We start from the raw sequence: 21,914 nt of genomic DNA on the forward strand, positions 1-21,914 counted from the left end.
TTAAAAGAGGATTCAGCTGGCAGACGGAGCACCGTTTCTTCATCTTTTCCCTTCCTGCCATGAACTTGGACGCGATGGCTGGAGTTCTGACAGCCATCTTGAGAGCATGAGGACAAGCTCCACCCCCTAAGGATGAGAGCAGAAACCTAGAAGGAGCCTGGGTCTTTGGTGACATACTAGCCCCGGACTACTTATGTTTAGCTTTTTTTTTTTTTTATGTGAGAAAACAAACCCCCATCTTTTGAAGCTACTCCTATTTGGGTTTTTCTGTAGGTGCAGCCAGACCAACCCATACTTTTTACATTGGGGAGTTTTCACACACATTGTTAGGTAGCATCCCAATTTTAAGCCTGAGAAAATCAAAGGTTAGAAGTAATCTGCTAGCCTTTGTTCTGCCAACGGAACCATCAGGAGGGCAGTTTCCCCTTATCTTTTCGCATCTCTATAAGTGAGGTTGGCTTCACTGCAGGCTGCCTGCCCCTGCCCCCTGCCCCCGCCCTTGCCCCGTCCCTCCGCAGCAGAGCAGAGCCCCGTTGGGTGCAGCTCCTAGTTGGCCCTTGGCTGTTGCTGCAGGTGACTTCTCTGCTGAAGTTCACGCCAGCAGTCTCTTCCCTCAGGCATCAGCACTGCTCTCTCCCCTTCCTCCTACCCAGAGCAGGCGTGGTGAGGGGAGGCCGAGTCTCGGCCTGTGCGGGTCTGTGCGGGTCTTCTCCTTGCCTCACCTCGAGGCCCTCGCCACCCACGTGGCGGCCATGTCAGGAATGCTCTGTCTCCCCGCCCTTGGCCTGCTCAGGCCTGAAACCCACTGGAAAGGAGGGACTCCTGGGCTCACTCTCCTCACAGTGGCCAGACAGAGGGATCAGGAAAATGCTTCTGAAACAGAACTAACTCCTCGAGGTAGAAGATTGCTGGGGATCTCGTGGAAAAGCCAACGTGCCATGACCACATCAGGCCGGGGGGGCTGGGGTGGGGGTGGGACATGGGACAGCCCAAGGTGCTGTGCTGCTGGAGCTGGTGTCATCTGCGCGGTGCTGCGTGAACTGTGTGTCCTGGTGTGTGCCTCTCCTGCAGCCCCCCACCTACGAATGGTCAGGCCATGCACAGCTCCACCTGAGCTGCTGGGCGGCCCTGACACTCAGCCCCTCCTACCCACCTCATCTGGCAACTTAAAACAACAGAAATTTACTCCCACAGTATGGAGGCCAGAGCCAGAAATAAGGTGTCAGCAGGCCTGGCTTCTTTGGGAGGTTCTGAGGCAAGGTCTGTCCCATGCTCTCCAGCTTCTGATGGCTGCCAGTGATCCTTGCAGTTCCGTGGCTTATAGACACATTGCTCTGCCTGTGCTGGCACATCTCTCTGTCTCTCGTATCCAGGGTGTGTCATTGGATTTAGGGCCCACCCAGATGATCCAGAATGCTCTCATCTCGAGATCTTTAACTCAACTACATTGCAAAGACCTCTTTTCCAGATAAGGTCAGATTCACAGGTTCTGGAGATTAAGAGGTGGACATTTTTTGGGGGGGCCTTCATTCATCCCACTACAAGGGCCAACGTTGACCTCAGACCACGGGGAGTGTGAACCTGGCCTGAGTGAGGAAGTCAAAGATGCATGTGAGTGGAGAGCAAAGAGGCAGCTGCCCTCCCCAGAGAATGCTGTCTTTGCCAGTGCTGGAGAAGGGGGAGCGGGACAACCACCTGTGGACTGAAGCACAGAGCAGCTCTGTTTGCGGCTTAAGGAACTGATAAGTAAGCACAACAAGGCTAGGAGAGTGGCTTTAGAAAGGTCAAGGGGGGTGTTCATTAGTTACTTAATGCCAGAACTAAGTGTTTACACTGAGGAACATACTGCCCTGCCAGGGAGAAAGCCAGTGAGTCTCCGAGTGGAGGGGCCGGCAGTTAGGGTGCCCAGCGTAGAAACGCCACTTCTGCTTCCTGAACTCCTGACGAGGGCCAGGCCTGTACCAGGTGCCTGAGGGGAGTGCCCTTCTACAGTGCCTCACAGGTGAGGGCCCACAGGGACAGGTGTCTGTCACACACTGCGGGGGAGCACGTGCCCCAGAGGCCACCAGACCTGGGGCAAAGACGTGGTTAGCTATGCTTCCGTGTAGCACGGGGGCTGGTGGTGACAGCGTAAACCTGTTGGCTGTCAGCAGTGAAGTGGGGTGCAGCCCTCTCTCGGACCCGCAGCCACACCCCAACACCTGCCTTTCTGTGGAGTCCACCTGAGGGAGCTGCAGAGTGAACAGGTGCCCGAGAAAGGAGAATAAAAGGGGAGATCTGTTGTCAAGCGCTTTTAAAAAATATTCAAATTTAATAATTTATGTTTTACCATTAAGACATTTCTGTTTTTCTTTAAAAGGAATTAGTCCAAGAGCCTGGAGTATGCCAACCCTGAGCTGACTCTGCTGCCTGGGCCTCACCTGCCCAAAGCTTTGCCCAGGGCCCTCCAACACCCTGAGTGGCACTCCCTAGTGGGCCATCCTCCCACCTGAGTGGAGGGGGCAGGGCTGGTTCTTCAGGACGCGGCTGCAGCTTTCCCCCGTGCCCTGCCAGCCTGCCCTACGACCCCACAGCACTGCAGGCCCGGTCCTCTGGAGTAAATGGTCCCACATGGAAACAGCTATTTACTCCTGACCCAGCCCCACTCTCAAAATCTGGGCATCCCTTCAATACGGTGAATACCACGGTGAGCATCTTCCACGCGCCCTGCACGGACAGAGGAGGGAGGTGAGCTCCGCACCAGGCCCGCCCCCTCCCACCGGCCCCGCCCTCCCCGGGCCCCCGCCCCCTCCCACCGGCCCCCGCCCTCCCCGGGCCCCGCCCCCACTCACCGGCTCCGCCCCCGTGGTCTGAAGCGGGCCCCGCCCTGGAGGCTGCTGCGTGGGAAGGGCTCCCCGCTGGCGCATGGGTGTCTCCGCAGGCCCCCGCGGTCGGTGGAGCTGATGCCTGGTAAATTGGTCCTTTTGGGCAGCACCTAGAACCAAAGACCATGCCGGTCTGAGATCCCTATTCTTACATCCCTCCCCCCCAAGTTGCCTCCAGGAAGCCTTCCTAGCTTTCTCTGCTGGAGGCTCACAGGCAAGTGTGCACAGACCCCAGCGCCCACCAGGCCCTCAAGGCCCCAGGGCATGGGGCCATCTGAGGCATCAGAACCGAACCTGTCCCCCACCTTCTCAAGATCCCCACTGGGGCCTCAACTGTCCAGTCACAAGCTGTGGTCCAGTGCTGTGCCCCTGTCAAGCCAACATATCCGCCTGTGTGTGTGTGTGTGTGGGGGGCGGGCGGGAGGTCTGGCTCAGCGGGGAGCCTCCCCAGTGCCACACCCAGGCCAAACCCGCTGGGGTCTGAGGTGCCCCCATCCTGCCCCGCCCCCAGTGGATGTGCCCAGAGACATGAGAGGAGGTTGGAGAGGAGATTAGAGAAGGGGCAGGCTGGGTCAGCTGTATGTGTGTCCTTGGGCAAGTGCCTCAGCCTCCCTGATCTTGCTGTTTCGGGGCCTCTCGGGGATTAACGGGTTAATGTAGAGAGGCTCAGAGCAGAGCCCCCACCCCTCGGCACCTCCAGGTGCATGATGACGGTGACTCATGGGGGCACGCACCTTGATGACCCGGCCTCGGAAGATGTTCTCGTTCAGCTGCACAGCGGCCTGGGCTGAGCTCTCGGTGGCAAACTCTATGTAGGCATAACTGGGGCAGGGGTGGGGGCAGGTGAGGGCCACCCCGGGTCACCTATCCTTGGCAGCACCCCAGGGCACCCGGCCCTCTCCCTGGGACCCTGCACTGACCCCTTGGGGTGTCCAGAGAACTTGTCACACAGGATGGTGACCCGATGGATCTCCCCGCAGTGGTTGAAGTAGGCCTCCAGCTCCTCAGCCGTGCCCCCGTAGTCCACCTGACACAGGCATGGCCAGGTGTGGGGCCCCCTGCAGAGGCCTCACTCTCCTGGAGTCTCCTGTAGCGCATTTTCTTGGTGGAGAGTAATCTATTGGACCCAGGGTGGGGGGCAGACACCTTGGAGGGAGGCCTGCTGGGGGTGGACTGGAGACTGGTAGGACCACTCCCCACATGTTAGGCAGCGCCCCAAGTTTATTTGGCCTGTGCAAAGTGTGTGTGGCTTTTTAAAGAGGAATTCGTTGCCAGTGATTGGCCAACTGGGAGATTTCACATGGAAATCCCGAATCCCAGCTCATGTGGGGAAATCAGAACGCCTGAGGACACAGGCCCCAGTCCCTCTTGGGGACAGCCCCCCATCAGACCCCACCCTCGTCCTCTCTCTCCGGGGCCACGCCCCATATGTGTCCCCCCTTCAATCTTAGCAGCCGGGAGGTGGCATACCCGGGGTGCCCACTGAAGGGACCCCAGCTTGCTCCCCACCCCACTCACGTTGCCCACGTAGATGGATCTGTGGTCCGCCTGCACCTTCTCTGTGGGGGTCCCGGGGCTGGGGCAGCCTGCAGAGGGAGCAGCCTCAGGACTAGGGGGTGGGGGAGTGAGGGGGGCTCCCCGCAGCTGCTAAGGGCAGGCACCTCACATCTGTAGCTCCTTCCTCACTCCTCAAGGGGAGAGGGTCACCCAGGCTTTTCGGGAAGCTGATGCTCGTGGAAACCCCGACTCACCCTGTGAGCTGGCACTGTTCCTGCAGTCGCTCACAGCCCACCCCAGTTTACAGGGGAAACAGGTCTTAGAGCCGCGTGCTTGAGGACTCGAGAGGCCAGTCGCACAGGGAAGGGGTCGGCCTGGCCCTCTGGCTCCTACCTGTCTCGGGGCTCAGCAGCTGCCCGGCCAGCACCGCCCCGGCGCCCTCCTCTTTCCCCGTCTGGGCCTGCGCCCCGGGCGGCTCCGGTCCCTGGGCCCGCTCCAAGGCCCACAGCTTCAGTTTCACGGCCTCCAGCTCCTGCCAGCACACAGCCCCCGGCTGAGCCCAGAGGCAGGATGGCCCCCAGGCTCCTCTCTCGAAGGAGGCCCAGACCCTGCCTGTTCTCAAGATCACCTGCCCCCCCACCATGTACCGGGTCCCTGGGTCCCCAACCCACCTCTGCTGGGCGCTCCACGTGGTTGTTACCTGGTCAGGTACCGGGCACTTGGCCAGGTCCTCCCTCCCCAAGAGAGACAGCAGGAAGCCTGCCTCCTCATCGTCGTCTTTGGCTTCTCCTGTTTCCTCCTCCTCCTCATCCCCACCCCCTGGCCCCAGAGGGCTCTTCTCAGTCCTGCTCCAGGCCCCCCAGCCCTGGGCCTCAGGGTCCGAGGAAGCTCTCTGGAGCCAGGCCTCGGTTGGGGGTGGGAAGAGAGTTTGGCTGAAGAAGGGCCACATGGTGGACGGGACGAGGAAGGTAGGTACTCGAGGCCTCCGCTGCTCACTTCCACGCCAGCACCTGCCTGTGCCTTCCCAGGGTTTTAAGCCCTCCCCCAGGCCAGCTGCTCCCACTAGAGCTCTGAAGAGCCTCCCTCTGGGCTGGGGCCAAGCTTCCAGCCCTGGCTTCTGGGCCCTGAGGGGTCAAACGCCACGGATCCCTGCCCCTGTCCCTTCTTCCAGGGCACTCAAGGTGGAGAGAGGAGCCCAGCTGAGGCAGAGACCACGCTGGCCACAGTGGCTGAGCTAGGGGTGGTGACAGCCGGGAAAGCTCACCGGGGTCACCACTCAGTGTTAGATCTCCAGTGGTGGGCCACAGTTAGGATGACATGGGCATGAGCAAATTATCTGAGTGTGCAGAAGCAGATGGCACATGCGATCACAGCAGGCTTCCTAGAGGAGGTGGTGTTTGAGCTGGCCTTGAGGGATTGGGTCAGGCTGAGGCTGGGTGGTGTACAGCTTAGGTGGAGGGAACAGCTTGAACAAAGGCCTGAGGGGTGAGAGCAGGGAGTGTGCCACGGGAGTCAGAGCTCCGTGGACTGGGCCAGGGCGGGGTCCTGGGCCTGGAGGAGAGACAGCTGCCTCTGTCACTCCTCTCCCCCCCCCGCCGATTCTCTATGGACCCTCCCCTCCCCCACCCCACTCTGGACCTGCTTTTAGGTAGAGCCAATTAACTGAAGCCGTAATCCTGCCCTGGTCACAGGCACAGTGGTTGAATTACTGCAGCTCAGGCAATGGCCTCGGGGCTGAAGGTGTACATTGTGAAGCCTCCTGCTTCTGCTGCTGGCCTCCACTCCCCTCTTCTCGCCCCTGGAGGGTGGCTGCTGGCCTGCATCCCTGTGTGCCCTGGTCTCCTCCGTCTCTCCTTGGCTGGCCCTGGCTCGGTCTGGGTGGACCTCTGCTGTGCCTGTTCTGTCCAGACCCGTTCATGGGGGACCCTGTGGGTGTGTTTGCCCGCCCTCCAGGCACAGCTGGCAGGTCCAAGTTAGGCCATTCGAGATCTTGTCCATGGGAATTTGGAATTGGGGGTGGAGCTGAAACCCGGGAGCCGGCAGCCATTCCTCCCCCGGGGGCTGAGGTCAGGGGACACCTGTGCTGCCTCCTCGGCCTGACTCCCTTATTGCACCGGTTGTTCTCACCTCCACAGAGGCTGAACTGAAGACTGCATGGTGCCCCTGGGCCCCCGAGGGAGGGCCATCTCCAGGCAGTCTCGAGGCCTGGGAGGAAGACCTGCCTCGAGTTGGCCGTGGGCCTCGGGCCTCCCGGCTGCCGCCCTCCTCAAATGCTGGTCCCCATCCCCACACAGCCACATGCACTTAACGTGTGTGCAACCCCAGGGGCACTATTGCCACTGTACTGCTGCCTCCAGGAGGCCTCCCTGATGCCTCCTGCTCCCTCTGGTGGCCAGGGTGCCGGGCCTCACCCTCTGTCTGTCCTGAGTGAGTTACCGGTCTCCAGGGCTCCCTCGGCAGGCCAGGGGACCTCAGGGGCAGCAGCCATGTCTGCGCTGAGGACAGGGCCTCAGCCCCAGGCCGGCTGGATGAGGATAGAAGTGCAGCCGCTGCGTGTCTCTCTCCTGTAATGTGAGGCAGTCAGGTCTCCTCCCTCCTGTGGGTCTGAGGCCCCATGGAGGGCTCCTGGTCTGGGCCCTTCCCTCCCCCTCCATGTGGGAGCCAGGACACCCTGTGGCTCTGTCTAAGCCAAGAGCAGGCTGGACTCAGGCCTGGCCCCAGCCAGCCTCCTCTGAGCTCAGACCTCTGCAATGGAAAAACGTGGTCACCCGCTCTCTGCAGAGATTGCTGACACACCAGGCCCAGCTGAGGCTCCTGCCAGCGCCCGGTGTGGGGACAGGCTCGCCCCCATGCTGGCCTTTCCAGTGACGCCTTTCAAAATACACCGTGTTCCAAGCCTGGGCCCCAGTATTAATAACATCCCTTCCTCCAGGGAGCGCCAAGTCCTGGGCACCCGACCCTGGACGGGACCTGCCCTGGGAACTGGGACACCACGGCTATGACACCCTGGATCCTCGGGGTCAAGGTATCCCTTCCCTCAGTGTTCATCTTCAGGTCCCCTGCCCATCTTCAGGGTCTTGCAGGATGTGTCCAGCACTGCCACAGGCAGTGGGGCTTGGGGCCCTGAGGCCATGATTGTCATCTGGGGTCTAAGGTTGTCTAGACCACCTTGAAGACAGCCTGCAGAAGTTCACCCTGCTAGCAAGAACATAGGAGGCTGTGGGTGGACTGAGCAGAGGGTCATCCACCCGCATCATGTTCACACCTCAACCCACATCCCATGTCTGTCTGTCCACCGCCGTGGGGCAGGGCCTTGTCTCTCTTGCCTGGCGCCAAGAAGGTCCCCAACACGTCTTGGGTGAATAAATGTGTGAAACAGGGCTTAGCTGGAGTCACCTGGAACCCAAGGAGAGGCAGAGCCCGCGATGGCAAACTCTGGGTTTATTTACTACACAGAGATAACCGACGGGACCTGAGTTATGACCTCTCTCAGTGCCCAGATCAGACGCAGAGTCCATGGGGACGCGCGAGGGGCACACACCACGGATCCTACACAGTGCCAAGGAACCGCTGCAAAAGACCCACCCAGCGCTCTCCTTTTGGGAATTAAAAAAAAAGAAGAAAGAGGAAGTCGGAAGTCAGCCCACTCCCCACAAGGCTGTGCATGGCTGTGCCTGGCCCCATTCCCACGGACCGACCCCTGGGCCCGCGGAGGCCGCAGTAGGTGAGCCGGAGGCCAGCCTGGCCGGGCCCCTGTCCATTGGGGAGTGAGGCCGCCCAGTGCTTTCCTTCTGATCCTTAAAAGCCGGGCTCCGGTTTGAATCCCAATGTTGTGTTAACTGCTACACGGGCTCTTTGGGTGGCACTCCAGGGGCCAGCTGAATTGAAATGAAAGGAATGAAAGCATGCAAAATGGAGTTTTCCGGAATTGTGGGGACCAATGTGGGTTGGTGTCACAGACTCCAGCTCCCCAGGCCTTATCTGTGAAGTGTCCAGAGGAGCAGATGGGTCCCCAGAGCCCAGCTCCTCCTTGCCTCCCCTCTGCTTTCCTTCTCTTCTTCCTCTCCTGCCAGCGGGACCATGATCTGGGGCTGGCTCCCAGCCCCTTTCTGGAAAATGCCCCGTGTGGCATGGGAGCCTGGAGGCAGGTGGGAACGACTGCTCGGGTAGGGAGAGCTGGTGGGGGCTCGGCCTCGCTCCCACTACCCCCTTCCATCCTGGGGTCCCAGAGGGCTGGAAATGAACCCTTCGAGCTCTGCGTAGACGTAGGGGCGGAGCCTGCCCAGCTGCATTCAGCCGATGGTGTGGATGTTCTCTGGACCCTAGAGGCCCAGCACAGGGTTCTTTCTCCCCTCCCCTGCTTTCCTGGGGACACCACCTCTGGGCAGTGACCTGGAGACACGGAGAGGAGAGGGCAGCCCTGCTCTGCAGTGTTGGGGTCTTGCCAGGGAATGTGCTCACCCTGACTTGTGGCCCCAGTCACAGGGCTCCTGAGCAGGTGTGCGGGCCACCTCCCAGCGCGCACTCCTGGCCCATGGCCACCACACTTGCCAGGCAGGCCCAGACTGGCTGGAGCTGTTGCTAGGACATTGGTCCAATCTGCCCACAATGCCTGGAGCAGGCCTGGACCGATGGCTGGGAGTGGGTGGCTGCGCCCACAAGCAGTTTCCTTTAGGGCAGTTGAGGTCACGGGACGGTCCAAAGCACCCTTGCAGCTTTGGACACTGAGGGAGTTGGTGGTGCTACTCTGGGTTCAGTGGATGGAGAGGTGGTTGGGTGTGTTAGATTGGAGAATGGATGGACAGACACATGGTGTGTATAGGAGTGAATGGTGAAGAGACAGGTCGATGGGTGAAAGAGTGGGGGGCGGTGGATGGGATTAAGTGATAGTTGGGACAGAGTAATGGGTGGATAGATGGGTGGATGGATGGACGGATGGATGAATGGGTGGGTGGATGGATGGGTGGATGAGTGGATGGATGGGATGGGTAGGTGGATAGATGGATGGATGGTGACTGGATGGACTAGTTGATGGATGGATGAATGGTGGATGAGTGGATGGATGGATGGGTGTCAGTGGGTGGATGGATGGCGAGATAGATGACTGAACTGGTCAGAATGATGAACTGATGAAAGAAAAGAATCAATAAATAACTGTAGGTAGGCTGAGAGAATGGGCAGAATAATGGCCAGACATGCTGGCTAGACATGCTGGGTCAGGCAAGGTGGGTAGATGCCAGAGATGGGCCTTTGGTGTCATTTTGAGGATATATTTGGAAAAATTTGCAAACAGGAGAAAGTTAGGACCTGTCCTGATCCCTCTCCACCACGTCATTGCAATGAAACCCAAACCAACAGCCCCCTCTTCCATCTGTCTCCCTCCGCCACTGAACTTCTTGGGCCCTGATGAGTGACCCCACCTGTTGAGCCCATAGGAAGCCCCCTTCCTGGGGAGCCAGCTCCTCTCGTCCCATGGCCATTACTCTCCTGGACCCCCGAGGCTTTCTCCAGCTTTCCTCTTTGCCCCACCCCGGTAACACCCAAGGCTTCCCTTTGGTCCTGGTGAGCGGTGGGGATGGGGACCCTCTCTGTTCAGATGGGGTCTGGGCTTTATCAGCCTGTCCTTGCATGGAATGGGAGGCCCTGGTCTTTGCCTTCGTCCTGGTGGGTGGCCAACAGAACACCCCCCAGACACCACCTGGGGACGGCGATGAGTCCTAAGAGAAAGGCCCAGCTGGGTCCAGGGCAGGATGGGAAACAAGGAGAGGAGGTCAAAGGTCACACAGTACTTTCCAGAGAGGGCCTGGGTGCCAGCATCCGTCCTGCCGTCCCCCGTCCGTCCCTCATCCCTGGCCTGGCCCTGTGGGCTGGGGAGCTCTGGCTGCTGCCCTGCCATCCTGTTGTAGCTTTGGCCTCAGGATTTGAGGGGAGGGAGGCTCTGCGAGCAGCCGCATCTCAGAGCTTTTGAGTCACCTGCGTGTCCGATCTTGGCAGTGGCCCACGGGGAGACCCTCGCAGGCTGCACCGCTGGTCAATGGTCTGTAAGCTCAGTAGGTAGCAGGGCAGGATGGCCTCAGAGCAGACAGCAGGCAGCTAGAGCCCCTTTTGTCTGGATCCCTTCTTTGCATAAGAAAGGCAGGTGCTCCAGGTGCAGAAACCCTCGCTGTTTGTTGCCACTGTCCACCTCCTGATGCAAAAGCCCCACTGCCCCTCCCCCTCCACAAAGCTACTGATTGTGTGTTTGGTTCTGCTGTGAGGTCTTTGGCCGAACAAATGAGGCCTGAGCACAGTGACTGACAGAAATGCCTGCTCCCGGAGCCTGGAAGGGAGCCCCAGCACCCCTAAGGCCCCCCTGGGAGGAGGAGCCCTCACCAGGACATCCCCCTCTCACCCACTCTGGACCTCGGCTTCCTCACTGCAAGCCCCCCGCCCCACTGCAGCTAGCTGCCATCCCGATCCTGTGGACACTCCCGGCCCACAGGGGCTCCGTCGGTCGGCCTGTCGCCACCCCTCATGCCAGATTTCTGCAGCCCCATCAGTGCCGCTCTTGGTATACGGGATACGGACGTGGGAACCACACTGGTGGACAGCCGTTTATAGCTGGCTTGAGGGCACCCTCTTTCCAACAGCTGGGGTGGAGGGGACGCCAGACCTTAGACCCTCAGCCTGTGGTCTGGCCCTGGAGGCTGGTCTGGCTTGGACATTGCCAGCTGGCCAACATGCTACTGTCTCTGCTTGCTTGTCCCCAAAAGGGGACCCTGTGAGGGGAAGGGACACAGAGGCCAGCAAAGCAGACCAGCGGGTCTCCAGGTGAGGGGCTCCTCCACCACTCGCCTCAGACTGGCAGCCTCACCCCCAAGTCCTGACGTCAGGGACGCGAGCCCTCAGGGGCCCAGACGCCCAGTGAAGCCACCCATTCACCAGCACCACCTCGTGGGACAGAGTCCAAGAGCGCCCTCCTCCAAGGGGGCAGGTCATCTCACTGCACGTCTGAAAACACCATGTTAACCTGTTCAACGCTTGCAAGAGAGCAAGACAGCAGGCTGGAAGCAGGAGAGGTGGGCTCCGCAGTCTTCTCGGGAGCCCAGAGCCCAGCTGGCCCTGGCTTTTCTGAAACCCACAGAAGCAAACCTCTGAGCGGCCGACGGGCCCATGACACTGGGCAACAGAGGTGGTGGCTGGAGCCAGGGAACTTTCTGGAGGGCAAGACAACTATCTCGACCTTCAGAAGTAGGTTTCTGCTGTCAGGCGAGGTGGTTCGGGGAGGCACCTGGTCAGCGGCAGCTAGATGGAAGCCTTCCTTTCAATACTCAGAGAATGAATTCTTACAACTCTGAAAAAACAACAGCCATCAAACAAACCCACTGCTCCCCGTAGGACCACAGTTCGGATTTCTTTGAAAATCTGTTTCCTAAAGTTTACATGTTTCCAAGGTTTCTCTTTTTATTTGGCAAACATCTTCTTTATTATCATCATCATGAATATCGTTATTTGGACCTCTGCAGGGACTATATACATTCACATTAACGTACACTATTGACTTTTTGCCTCTTGGTGGGGCCCCGCCGGGAGCCCTGGTTTCAGTAGCTGGCCGCTCCCCATATTGCACTCCAGTCCTGGGCACTTCTCACAGCGACACCAGACAGTGCAGCTCGTGGGCCGTGTCTGCTCTTTGTTCTCCTGCTGAGCACCGGTGAGAATGTCCCACTCCTTCATGTCCTCCTTGAGATGGCCGGGGAGTTGGGCGGGGGCGTCCGAGGGAACATCCCCTGCGGAGCAGCTGGACACAGTGCGGGGTTATATACAGCCGATCAAGTCTCCAGAGGGTGCCCTGAGGGCAACTGTTCTTGTTGGTAGTTTTTTCTTTTTCTGCAAAAGTGTGAAGAAAGGAGAGTGGGTGCAGGAGACACTGGGGTGGGCGAGATGGGCGGCGGCCTCGTGGAGCCGGGAGAGGAGGTAGAGGAGGAGCGTGGAGAGGAAGAGTCAGAGGCCAGTGCTGTTTCCTCGTGCTTTGAAAAGCGGTCAAGGATCAACCCACAGATTGTTGCAGTCTTGTCTCGGGATCATGCTCTCTCTGGGAAGGACACATCAGCACTTTTTTACACGAGTGGGAAAAATGAAATGTGATCAAAATTCACAGAAGGTGTGAGGACAGACAGAGGTATCGTCCCCTGCACACGAGTGGATGTGCAGCCAGGCGCGCCCCCAGCGCACACACAGACACACACGTGCACACGCAGGCCATCTTGGGCCGCGCTGTCCCCCCACCTGCATCGAGGCAGAGAAAACAAAGTTGCTTCTTGTTGGGCAAACCCTCCAAAGCCCGGTACCCACACTCCAGAGACAATCGACGCGAGACAGACTGACGGGTGAACCAACCCAAGAACAGAGTCAAACAGTGAAAATACTTTGGCAGTGACAAAAACATTTTGGATTTTTAACTTCTTGTGTTTGCTTTTTGGATTTCCTTTGGAGCAGAGGTGTGTCCGGCGTCCTTGGCTGGCTAGCTGGCAAGGTAGTTTACAGGCATGCTTCCTGTACTTTTCTTAAAAAAACTTTTTGGATTTCTACTTAAAGCCAAAGAGTTTGACATTAAAGGAAAAAAAACAATCTGAAACCAAAAAATGCTTCTTGAGTCAGAAATTGAAATCCTTTTTACGTCTTCACCGCGACGCACACACCCCTGGGGTGGCTGCGGCGAGACAGCGGCTCAGATCTCTGGCTCTAAAATACATTTTCTTTTTCCCTTTTTAATCAGGAAGGAGATAAAAACCCCACAGTTTTCTTTGTCCATTTCTGAGTAGCTGTTTTGCCACAAAACCCCCCAAAATTCTTCACTGAAAATATAAGCCACTAAACAATTAGATTTTTTTTCCTTAAAGAGAAAGTGTGTGAAACTCATCAAGACAGAAAATAGAGAGACAGAGAGAGAGAGGCAGGCAGTGAACGGCCGGTTGTGCTCCGGCCGGCCCACCCTGCTGTCTAAAGCTCGGTGGGCGGTTTCTGAGGATGCTCAGGAGGTCGTGCGTGAGATCGTCAGTAGCTGAGGAAGTTGCGTTGGATGCAGTCTTGTTGGTTCTGTGTTTTCTTTTGGAGAGAAGCAGTAGCAGCAGTGACTCCAACAGTCGGGCTCCCAGGGCCAGCGCAGTGTCCAGCGGGCCGGGGCCAGGTGGGGTCGGCGGGCGTCCATGGGCTGGGCATCGGGGTCCCGGAGGGGTCAGCGGGGCACGGCGTCCAGTGGGCCGGGCGGGCCCGGGGAGCCAGGGCGGGAGGGCCCTGCAGAGCTGGCCTCGCTGGGGCTGGTGGCACCTGTGGGCAGGCAGGGGCCCAGGCCGGTGGTGGCATTGGGCGGTCCGGGCACGGGGTCGGCCACTATGGCCGCGGGGCCCTGCAGGCTTTGGCCGCACACATGGTGGTGCTTCTCCCAGTCCTTGTGCTGGCAGAAGGAGCCGCAGTAGCGCGCCGCGTTGCAGCCGCTGCACGTCTCACTCGCCTTGCGGCCGCAGTTCCAGCAGCTCTGGATGCGAGAGGGGACAGTCAGGGATGGGGCAGGGCTGGGCCACCCCAAATCCCCAAGGTACCAGCCCGGCCACAGAATAGGTAAGTACACGCTCCAAACAAACCCACTCAGACCCAGCCACGGTCATCAAGCAAAAAGAGAAACCCCAAAGCACTACAGCTTGCGGGTGACCCTCAACGGACACAGCCACTTGGCTGGGCCATTTTGGGGGGACGGGCTCCCGCTACTGTGTCGCACAACTCCAGCCCACCCCAGACAGGTTCACGGTGTGCTTACAGGACCACGGGGTCCTCAGACGGCAGGGAGCCACAGCCCTTGCCCTCTCCTCCAGGAAGCCCTCCTGCCAGGCTGCCACGTGATGCACAGCCAGGCCTGCCTGGGTCACGTCCTTCCCCTACCATGGGCCTCTGCTCCCTTTCCGTGGAATGAGCAGTAACCTCAGCCGCCCACGTGAGCAGAAGGTAGGCAGCCCGGGTGGTGGGACAGGGAAGCCCACGCCGCCCTGGGAGAAAGGTCCAAGCACCTACTTAGCCTCCAACGCCTCTCAGACCCCAGCCCCTCCTTCTCTCCCCTGGCTTGCTCTATGCAGCCACACCAGCCTCCTTGTGGTCCTCACTCTTCCAGGGATGCCCCCACCCTGGTCTCTGTCCCTGCGCTCCCTCCACAGGGGTGGAACTGTGCTCCCAGATTCCTGCATGGCCAGCTCACTTCCTCCAGGATGCTCAGATGTCCCTGCGTGAGCCTTCCCTGCCACCCCACCTTCCTATACACGTGTGGTCACCGCCTGGAACAGCTGACTCTCCCTCCCCCACTGATGTCCCTCCCCGAGAGCTGTCTGTTCTGTTCTAGCTGAGGGCGTCTGTTGAGAGAGCTGGTGTAGAGACGCCTGAATCGATGGGGAACCCGCTCCTCTGCTCCCCGCCTCAGGGCTGGCCAGGCACTGGCGTATCCAGGGGGTTTTGGAGAAGTGCCCCTTCCCGAAGGACAGTCTGAGGACCCCCCTGGGAAGGGTCTCTCCCTCTCCCCCACTTCTCTGCTGTCCGAGTTCTTGTCCGACAAGGAGGAAGTGGGTCACTGAGGGGTCGCCTGCACCCGTCCTGCTGGGCCCAGCCCAGCCCACCAGCATGACGATAACTCTCTCGCCCTTCCTGTGTACATGTGCGCCAGGAGCTGAGACCACCTGGGGTCTTCGCACCTCTCTGTGTGCCTCCTGCTTTCACAGCTTAGAGATCTCGGGCTTTGGCCTCTGCCAGCCTAGGTTTGGATAACGGCCCCACTGCTTCCTAGGTGTGGCCTGGGGGGAGTGCCTACTCTCTGGAGCCCTCAGTTTCCACATCTGTACAGTGGGGACGCCCACAGGACCTGCCTCACCAGGCGGTGTGTGGTCAGGAGGCCCAGAGAGCTCACTGGGCTGCTCAGGTCACTCCACTGGGAGGCAGCAGAGAGGGGGTCCTGGCCCAAGATCAAGAGGCGGGGACAGGGTATGGGGTGGGCGGGCGGCCCTACCTCGCTGGAGTCCTCCTGCTGGTTGATGACAGTCAGGGCGTCCTCTGAGGCCTGCCGCCGGGCCTCGGCCAGGGCCCGCTCCATCTTGGCACGCTCCGTGCTGATGAGCTCGTGGGCCTTCCGCTCCGCGTCCGACACGGCTTTCTGTAGCTCCGACATCGCCTGCCGCTTCACCTCGTTCACCGCCTCCTCTGCAACGATGCCATGGCCATCATCATGTGGGGCCTCGCCGCCCACAAGCCTGGGGGCAGGGCCTGTGCACAAATGATCCTGTGCCTCCCAGCACGTGTGTGCAAGCTAGTGAGGGACTCTCCAAAGCTCGTCCTCTACCGTGGTGTTCTCAAACCCCAGCACGCAGTGGGCCCTCGAGGGTGAGGGCGAGGATTCACTTGGCCTCACCCCCAGCTTCAGACTCAGCAGGCCTGGGGGCCCGAGAATCTGCATTCCTAACAGGTTCCAGGTGCTGCTGATGCTGGGGGTCCCAGCATCCACCTGGAGAACCACAGCTGTACTGTTTTGCCCCATAGACAGCCCGCCTTCCCCTGCAGCCCATCCAGAAGTGGTCAGGGAATACCCCATCCGGCCTCTGCCTTGTTATTACCCCACAGCCCCCACTCATCTCCCCCATACTCGCTACCTCTGGCTGCTTCCGTCTGAAGATTAAGCGCACTGTTCCTGGTGTTCGCTGTTCTGAGCTGAGCTGTCCCGCTGAGGCTGGAGTGTCTGCTCAGACTGCACCATACCCTCTGACATTGGGAACGACAGGGCCTCCAGCCCCCGCTGACCCCCCCAAGGGCTTTCAGGCCTGCCTCTGTTTACCTAGCAGCTCTGTTCTTGCAGCGTGGTGTGAGGGAGGCTGGGGTGGGATTAAGTAGTGCTCCCGTTTAAGGGGCCGAGATGGCCCACGAGCCTCGCATCCAAGTGTATGCACACTGGGTGTGTGCTGAACTGCTGGCAGTGCTGGCTGTGGCCGACTGCCCCCACGTCACCACCTGAGCTCGACGTGGATGTCACCAAGGGTCCCATAAAGCCCTGCCATGGGCCAGACAGAGGAGAAGGGAAGGGAGGACCCCCGTGCTCCTGCCTCGCTCTAGGCAGCTGATGCCCGTCTGTGGCCCCTCAGCCTCCAGCTCTGGGCTGGGATCCTCCACGCTCTCTGCTCTCTAGATCTTGACATTTTCCTTCCTCTTCCTTACACGGTGAATCCACCCGCAAATCACAATGCACGTGTGACCCTACCTCCTCTCTCCACTGCTGCCACTCGTCCGACCCTGCCTGGTCCTCTCCATCCCTGGGCTCCTGCTGCTGCCCGGCCCTCCCCACAGTCTGTTCCCCTGGGACCGTGCTCGATGCTACACCCAGAAGGTCACAGGAACTCCAGCTCTAAGGGCCTCTCTCACGTGTCTGGGTGTCTGTGCACACGCAAGTGCGCACTGGGCCCGAGGACCCACTTTGTCCTGCTGAGTGACACGCTTGTTCACTGGCAGATGTTGGTGGTGATCGTCCTGCCCTGAATACCGAACGCACTCCGACCCCTCCCAGTAGCCCTGTGTGACAGGGTCTATAAAGTCCTGTGCGCTCTGTCATGAGCTGGGAGCCCAGCTGAGCCCCTACGCAGACAGAAGCTCCTCATAGACAGAGAGGGCGATGGGGTCTGGGGCCCCAGCCCCCCTCCAGCTCCCTTCTCCCGGCTGTGCTCACATACCAGCCTTCCTCCAGATCTCCTCTGGCATGTAGCCGGACAGGGTCCTTGGCATGAACTCCCGGTGGACGTCTGAAACACGGGGGGCCAGCGTCATGCATAGGACAGGCCACAGGGGCAGCTCTGTGTTCTTGGGGGGGTCCCTGAGGTACCCACGGGTGGAAACCCTGTACCAGTGGCTGGGTGGGGGCAGGGCCATGTCAGGGAGGGGCTGCTCTGGGGCCGATGGACCGTGGAATCGGCTGGGAGCTGGGCCTGTCAGTTTACACAGTCTCATCCAGAGGGAAAAGCAGAGACCCAGGGCTCCCAGCTCTGAGCCCCCGGAAGGGCTGGAGCCATGAGTCTGGGCTTCCAGCAGGGCAGGCGGTGTCTGCACAGAGCAGAAAGGGCACTTTTCTCCAAGGGAAACTGTCCAGGGCGCGTTCTATGGCAGCACCAGCCCGAGGGCCTTGGTCTCCCGGGCACTGGCCTCGGTCCTCGGGGCCCCCGCAGCACCCCTCCCACAGCCCCCACGCTGCCCCCAGCACACACCTAGCTGAGACCCCTCTGCACTTGTGGAGCTGTTAAGGGGCCGGCTCGTGGCGGGCTCGGGCCCCTTCTTGGTGTCCTCGGCGTCACTGTAGCGCCGCATCCAGTGGTTGAGCTCCTCGCGGTCAGCCTCCTGGCACCGGCGCAGCACGGTCAGCGACCGCCGCGTCTTCTCCGCCATGTCCATGATGCAGTTCAGGAGCTGTGGGCGGCCGTGAGCACGCAGGCAGCTGTGAGCAGCCGGGGCCGGGTGTGGCCGCTCCGCACGGAGGAGGACAGCCAGGGGATCTAGTCCCACACTCCTGGGCCTCCGCCAGCCTGCCGTCTGTGGGGCAGGGCATGAAAACCCACTTCCACTGCCTGGAAGACACCTGAGCAGCTGGGATGGGGGCTGGGGATGGCCACCTAGTTTCCGCCCGGACTCCTGAGAGTCGGGGCCCCAGACTCACGGGAGAGCTCGCTCAAAGGCAGGGGCTTGGGCTCTCCTTCGACCCTCAAGGTGTGGTTTGCCCCTCTCTGAGGACTGCACCTTCTGCCTGGGCTCCCCCCTAAAAGGGAGCAGGGTGAGGGGACCCCCAGAATGGTGTTGAAGGGGCCCCACCCCACTCCAAGCCCCTTCTTGCGGGAGACGTGCTGCGGGGCAGAGAAGGGCAGATTCTGAGTGGTCATCAGAAGTGGCCGGGTGGGCTGAGATGGGGGCAGAGAGCCAAGGGAGCCACACCAAGCTCTGTCCCCCACAGCCCCAGGCCCCTACAGGTTGGGCAGAGCCCTCGAAGCTGCTGTGGCACCAGTGGGCCCCGGGCCTGGACACTCACGTTGTTGAGGTGCTTCCATTCCTCGGCCCACTCACGCTCTGTGAGCCTGTGGTCGATCACCTCCTCCTGCCGGGACCCGAGCACCGCTACAGGAGGAGAGTTGACGCTCAGGACCAGCCAGTGCCCCTAGGCCCAGCCCCAGGCCTCCAGGCCCCATTCAGGACTCCCAGGCCCCGTCCAGTGCTCCCCAGCCCTGCCCTGTGCCACCAGGCCCCGCCTCGTGCTTCCAGCACCCCCAGTGCCCCCAGGCCCTGTCTCTGGGCTGTGCCCACCTAGGGAAGATGGAGAGAGTGAGGAAGGAGACTCCGGGCACTGGCCCTCTGCCCTCTGCCCTGGGGGCAGTCAGGAACAGGCTTGGCCTCTAGTCAACGCTTGGGAAGAAGAGACCATCTCCCCACCCCTCTGTCTAGCCTCGGCCATCCCTCCCCACCTCCCTGCATCCAAATCCAGCCACCCTCACTTTTCTGTCCCCTGCTGTGAACCAAAGCTGCCTCAGACCTCACTTTGAGGGCCCCACCACTGCTCAAAAGCCCTCAGGGGCTCCTTGTGGCTGCCCAGCTCCAGCCCATGCTTTACTACTTCCTCTCAGCCAGCTGGACTCCTATGCATCCCTCAAAGCCCGGTCATAGGCCCCTCCCCGTCAGCAGCCATGGGCCCTAAAATTCCTTGAGCCTCATGTATCTCTGGTTGTTTAGTAATTGCAGGCACTTCCTTGTCTATTCTTGGTCCCCTCAACAGGCTGTGTCAGTCCCCAGGACAGGGCTGATATGCTGTGTTCACCTCTGTGTCCCCTGGGCCAAGCTCCGGCCAGGCAAGAGGAGGTGCTCCAGCCTATCTGCTGGGTCTCAGTGAGCTGGTCCAATGTGGTCTCCTGGCCACACTGCCAGCTCCACAGGAAGATGGTGGGTCAGCAAAGCCAGATGTCCCCACACTCATTCCCAATGGGCCCCAGGCCCCTCCTCTCACCTCTCTGTGACTCAGTTTCCCCACCCTGCCTACCCCCTGGGGGTGGGAGAAGACCTTCAGGAGGCACGTTGTGGGGGATCCCGGGTACTGAGCAGGCTGTACTAAGTGCCCCACTCCTTCCACCCCTGCGTCAGCCTCCGAGGGGCTCTCTGTTGTCACTCCCCTTTTATAGATGAGGAAACCGAGGCTGGTGAAGGGCCGTTGGCCTGAGCCGGAGCGAGCGCACCCTCAGCCCCTGGCTGGTTCAGCTCCAGGGACTGAAACAATTGGGTGCCCCCACCCCGGTGATCAGAAACAAATCAGCTGTGCGCTGAGAAATGGGCGTGGGGGCAACGGCATCGACTGCCCTCACGATGGCCCTGCCTACGATTTTTGGAATATCAAATGCTCTCACTCCCAGTGTTTCGGGTGTTCCCGCGCTGGCGGTGCCCCAAGCCTGTGCTGGGTGACCGAGCACTACTGATGCTTTTCGGCTGAGGTCTCTCTATTTAGGCCTTTTTCAGCCTCTAAGGATCTCCTAGACCCCCAAACCCAAAATGCCTTCCCAAATTGCAGAAGGGTGGGAGGTGGCGGCCACAGTTGGCTGTCCACTGCCCTGCCCTGCCGCCCAAGGAACGGAGGCCTACACCAACACCCCAACCAAAATAGTGGCTGTGATCTGCCCAACAGCTGGCGTTTATTTTTGCATTAGCAGAAGCGGGGGGCGGGGGGGGGGTACTTAGCACCTGCCTGACCCGGCTGCAGGGAGCCAGACGCTGTCACCTGCCACCTGGGCCTGGGCCCTAGAAGCTTCCGCAGGGTGGAGGCAGGGAGACAGCCTTGTAGGGGGCGAGGCCTCTGCTGACCCTGCCTCTGGGCCCCCATCAGTGCCTTGGGCCTCTGTCTCAGGGGTGGCTGTTCCCAGTTGTCCCCCACAGTACACTGGGGGCCCTGGGGCAGGCAGTCCTATTCATCTTTGTCCCCAGCACAAAGGAAGGTCGCAGGGTCAGGCAGATGCGGCTAGAAGGCTGTGGGCATGTCAGTTGCGTCTCTGGGCCTCAGCCTCCCCATCTGTGATTTGGGTGTGCTAACATGTCACACAGTACCAGCACCTTTCAGGCGTGCCACCTTTGAGCACTGAGGACACTGGAGGCGAGAAGTGAGTGCTCCGCCCCAGGCTGCCACTGCCATCACCCAGAACAGCTGGGCCTCTCAGCGCCCGCTCTGTGCTGGGCCCTGTGTTAACTCCCTCCGTCCTCACACCACCTAAGGGGTGGGACTCCTGTTAGACCCAGCTGACAGAGGAGGAAACTGAGGCATGGACATCATGTGACCTGCGAAGGGCTCACCGTGCGGGATCTGCAGAGCTTGGAGGCCCAGGCGGTCCGCTCTGGAGCCCTGCTCTCAACCACAGGCCTTGCACGAGTGCCTTCGAGGCAGGGGCTGCAGCTCCTGTGACCTGGGGACCCCTCACGTGCCAGGCCTTGCCCGCCCACCCGCCCATAAATGGGTGTCTTCCTGGCTGGCCCAGCCACCCCACCTGAGATATGTGATTTATGAGAAATATATATTTGGTCATTCAGATGACTAAAATATATTTCTCATATATGTCTGATCTTCATCCACCGTTCTTGGCTCACAGCTACCAAAACCCTCGGAACTTCCTAAGTATCGAGAGTGACACAGATGTCTTTTGTTATATTAATGAGGCAACTTTTGGACCCCACTGAAGGGTGACTGGCTGGTTGCCAGTGGAGCCACTCAGGTGATCAGAGGGTGGGAACTTTCAGCCCTACCCCCTGACCTCCGGGAGTGGAGAGAGGCTGGAGGTTGGGTCCATCACCAATGGCCAATGACACACAATGAAGCTCCATAAGAACCCAAAGGGCTGGGTTTGGAGAGCTTCCAGGTTGGTGAACACGTAGAGATTTGGGAGGGTGGTGCCTGGAGAGCATGGAAGCTCCTCACCCCTTCCCCATACATAGCCCTTTGTATCTCTTCCATCTGGCTGTTCCTGAATCACATCTTTTAAAATAAACCGGTGATCTAGTGAGTAAACTGTTTCTGTGAGTTCTGTGAGCCGCTCTGCAAAGTAATCGAACCTGGGGAAGGGGTCGTGGGAACCTCTGATCCAGAGCCAGTCTGTCAGAAGCCCAGGTGACAACCTAGACTTGCAACGACTGGCATCTGAAGGCAGTCTTGTAGACAGAACCCTTAACGTGGGGGATCTGACACTATCTCCAGGTAGACAGTGTCAGATCTGAGTCGAATTGTAGGGCACATGGAAATTGGGTCCAGAAACCTAATTTACCACCGTCCCTGTGCCCCATGCAGAGCCCGGCAGCCTCCCTTTTCTTGTCTCTATAAGGAGATGAACACCCTATGCAGGGACTGTGGGCAATTCAAGGCTGTGTGCCCAGCAGGTGGCCAGTGCTCCTCAAGGTGAGTGGTTCTAGGTTCCCTAAGCCTGTACCTGCCCCTGCCCAGCTGGGCCCCAGGACAGGCACAGCCACAGCCCACCCCTGGGGAGAGAGAGG

General features: G+C 59.9%; 2 protein-coding genes across 4 annotated transcripts in view; both read right to left on the reverse strand.

The window, feature by feature from the left end:
- Positions 1-2,464: 2,464 nt before the first annotated feature.
- Positions 2,465-5,332, reverse strand: PABPN1L (PABPN1 like, cytoplasmic). Its single transcript, XM_058528477.1, has 6 exons — positions 5,062-5,332; positions 4,755-4,893; positions 4,383-4,450; positions 3,785-3,891; positions 2,832-2,974; positions 2,465-2,706 (listed from the first exon to the last, which is right to left on the reverse strand). The coding sequence occupies exons 1-6, from the start codon at positions 5,308-5,310 to the stop codon at positions 2,648-2,650; spliced, it is 765 nt and encodes a 254-aa protein (XP_058384460.1). The 5' UTR covers positions 5,311-5,332; the 3' UTR covers positions 2,465-2,647.
- Positions 5,333-10,748: 5,416 nt separating this feature from the next.
- The window catches only part of CBFA2T3 (CBFA2/RUNX1 partner transcriptional co-repressor 3), a 94,860-nt gene continuing 83,694 nt past the window's right edge, over positions 10,749-21,914 (reverse strand). For all 3 annotated transcript variants that reach the window (XM_058528480.1, XM_058528479.1, XM_058528481.1), the window contains 5 exons: positions 18,433-18,518; positions 17,621-17,819; positions 17,093-17,161; positions 15,388-15,578; positions 10,749-13,878 (listed from right to left, as the gene is read on the reverse strand). In XM_058528480.1, the coding sequence (XP_058384463.1) occupies positions 13,579-13,878; positions 15,388-15,578; positions 17,093-17,161; positions 17,621-17,819; positions 18,433-18,518 (845 nt within the window). In that variant the 3' untranslated portion in view covers positions 10,749-13,578. The remainder of the gene's footprint in view (positions 13,879-15,387; positions 15,579-17,092; positions 17,162-17,620; positions 17,820-18,432; positions 18,519-21,914) is intronic.

This window comes from Diceros bicornis, chromosome 32, assembly GCF_020826845.1.
Source record: "Diceros bicornis minor isolate mBicDic1 chromosome 32, mDicBic1.mat.cur, whole genome shotgun sequence".
Lineage (NCBI taxonomy): Eukaryota > Metazoa > Chordata > Mammalia > Perissodactyla > Rhinocerotidae > Diceros > Diceros bicornis.

Excerpts from the sequence above, each read along its gene's own strand:
- PABPN1L (XM_058528477.1), bottom strand. The coding sequence starts at position 5,310 with ATGTGGCCCTTCTTCAGCCAAACTCTCTTCCCACCCCCAACCGAGGCC. Across the intron at positions 2,975-3,784 it reads TTCTCTGGACACCCCAAGGG|GTGCTGCCCAAAAGGACCAA; the intron begins GTCAGTGCAGGG and ends CTTTGGTTCTAG. Across the intron at positions 2,707-2,831 it reads AGACCACGGGGGCGGAGCCG|GGCGCGTGGAAGATGCTCAC; the intron begins GTGAGTGGGGGC and ends CTGTCCGTGCAG.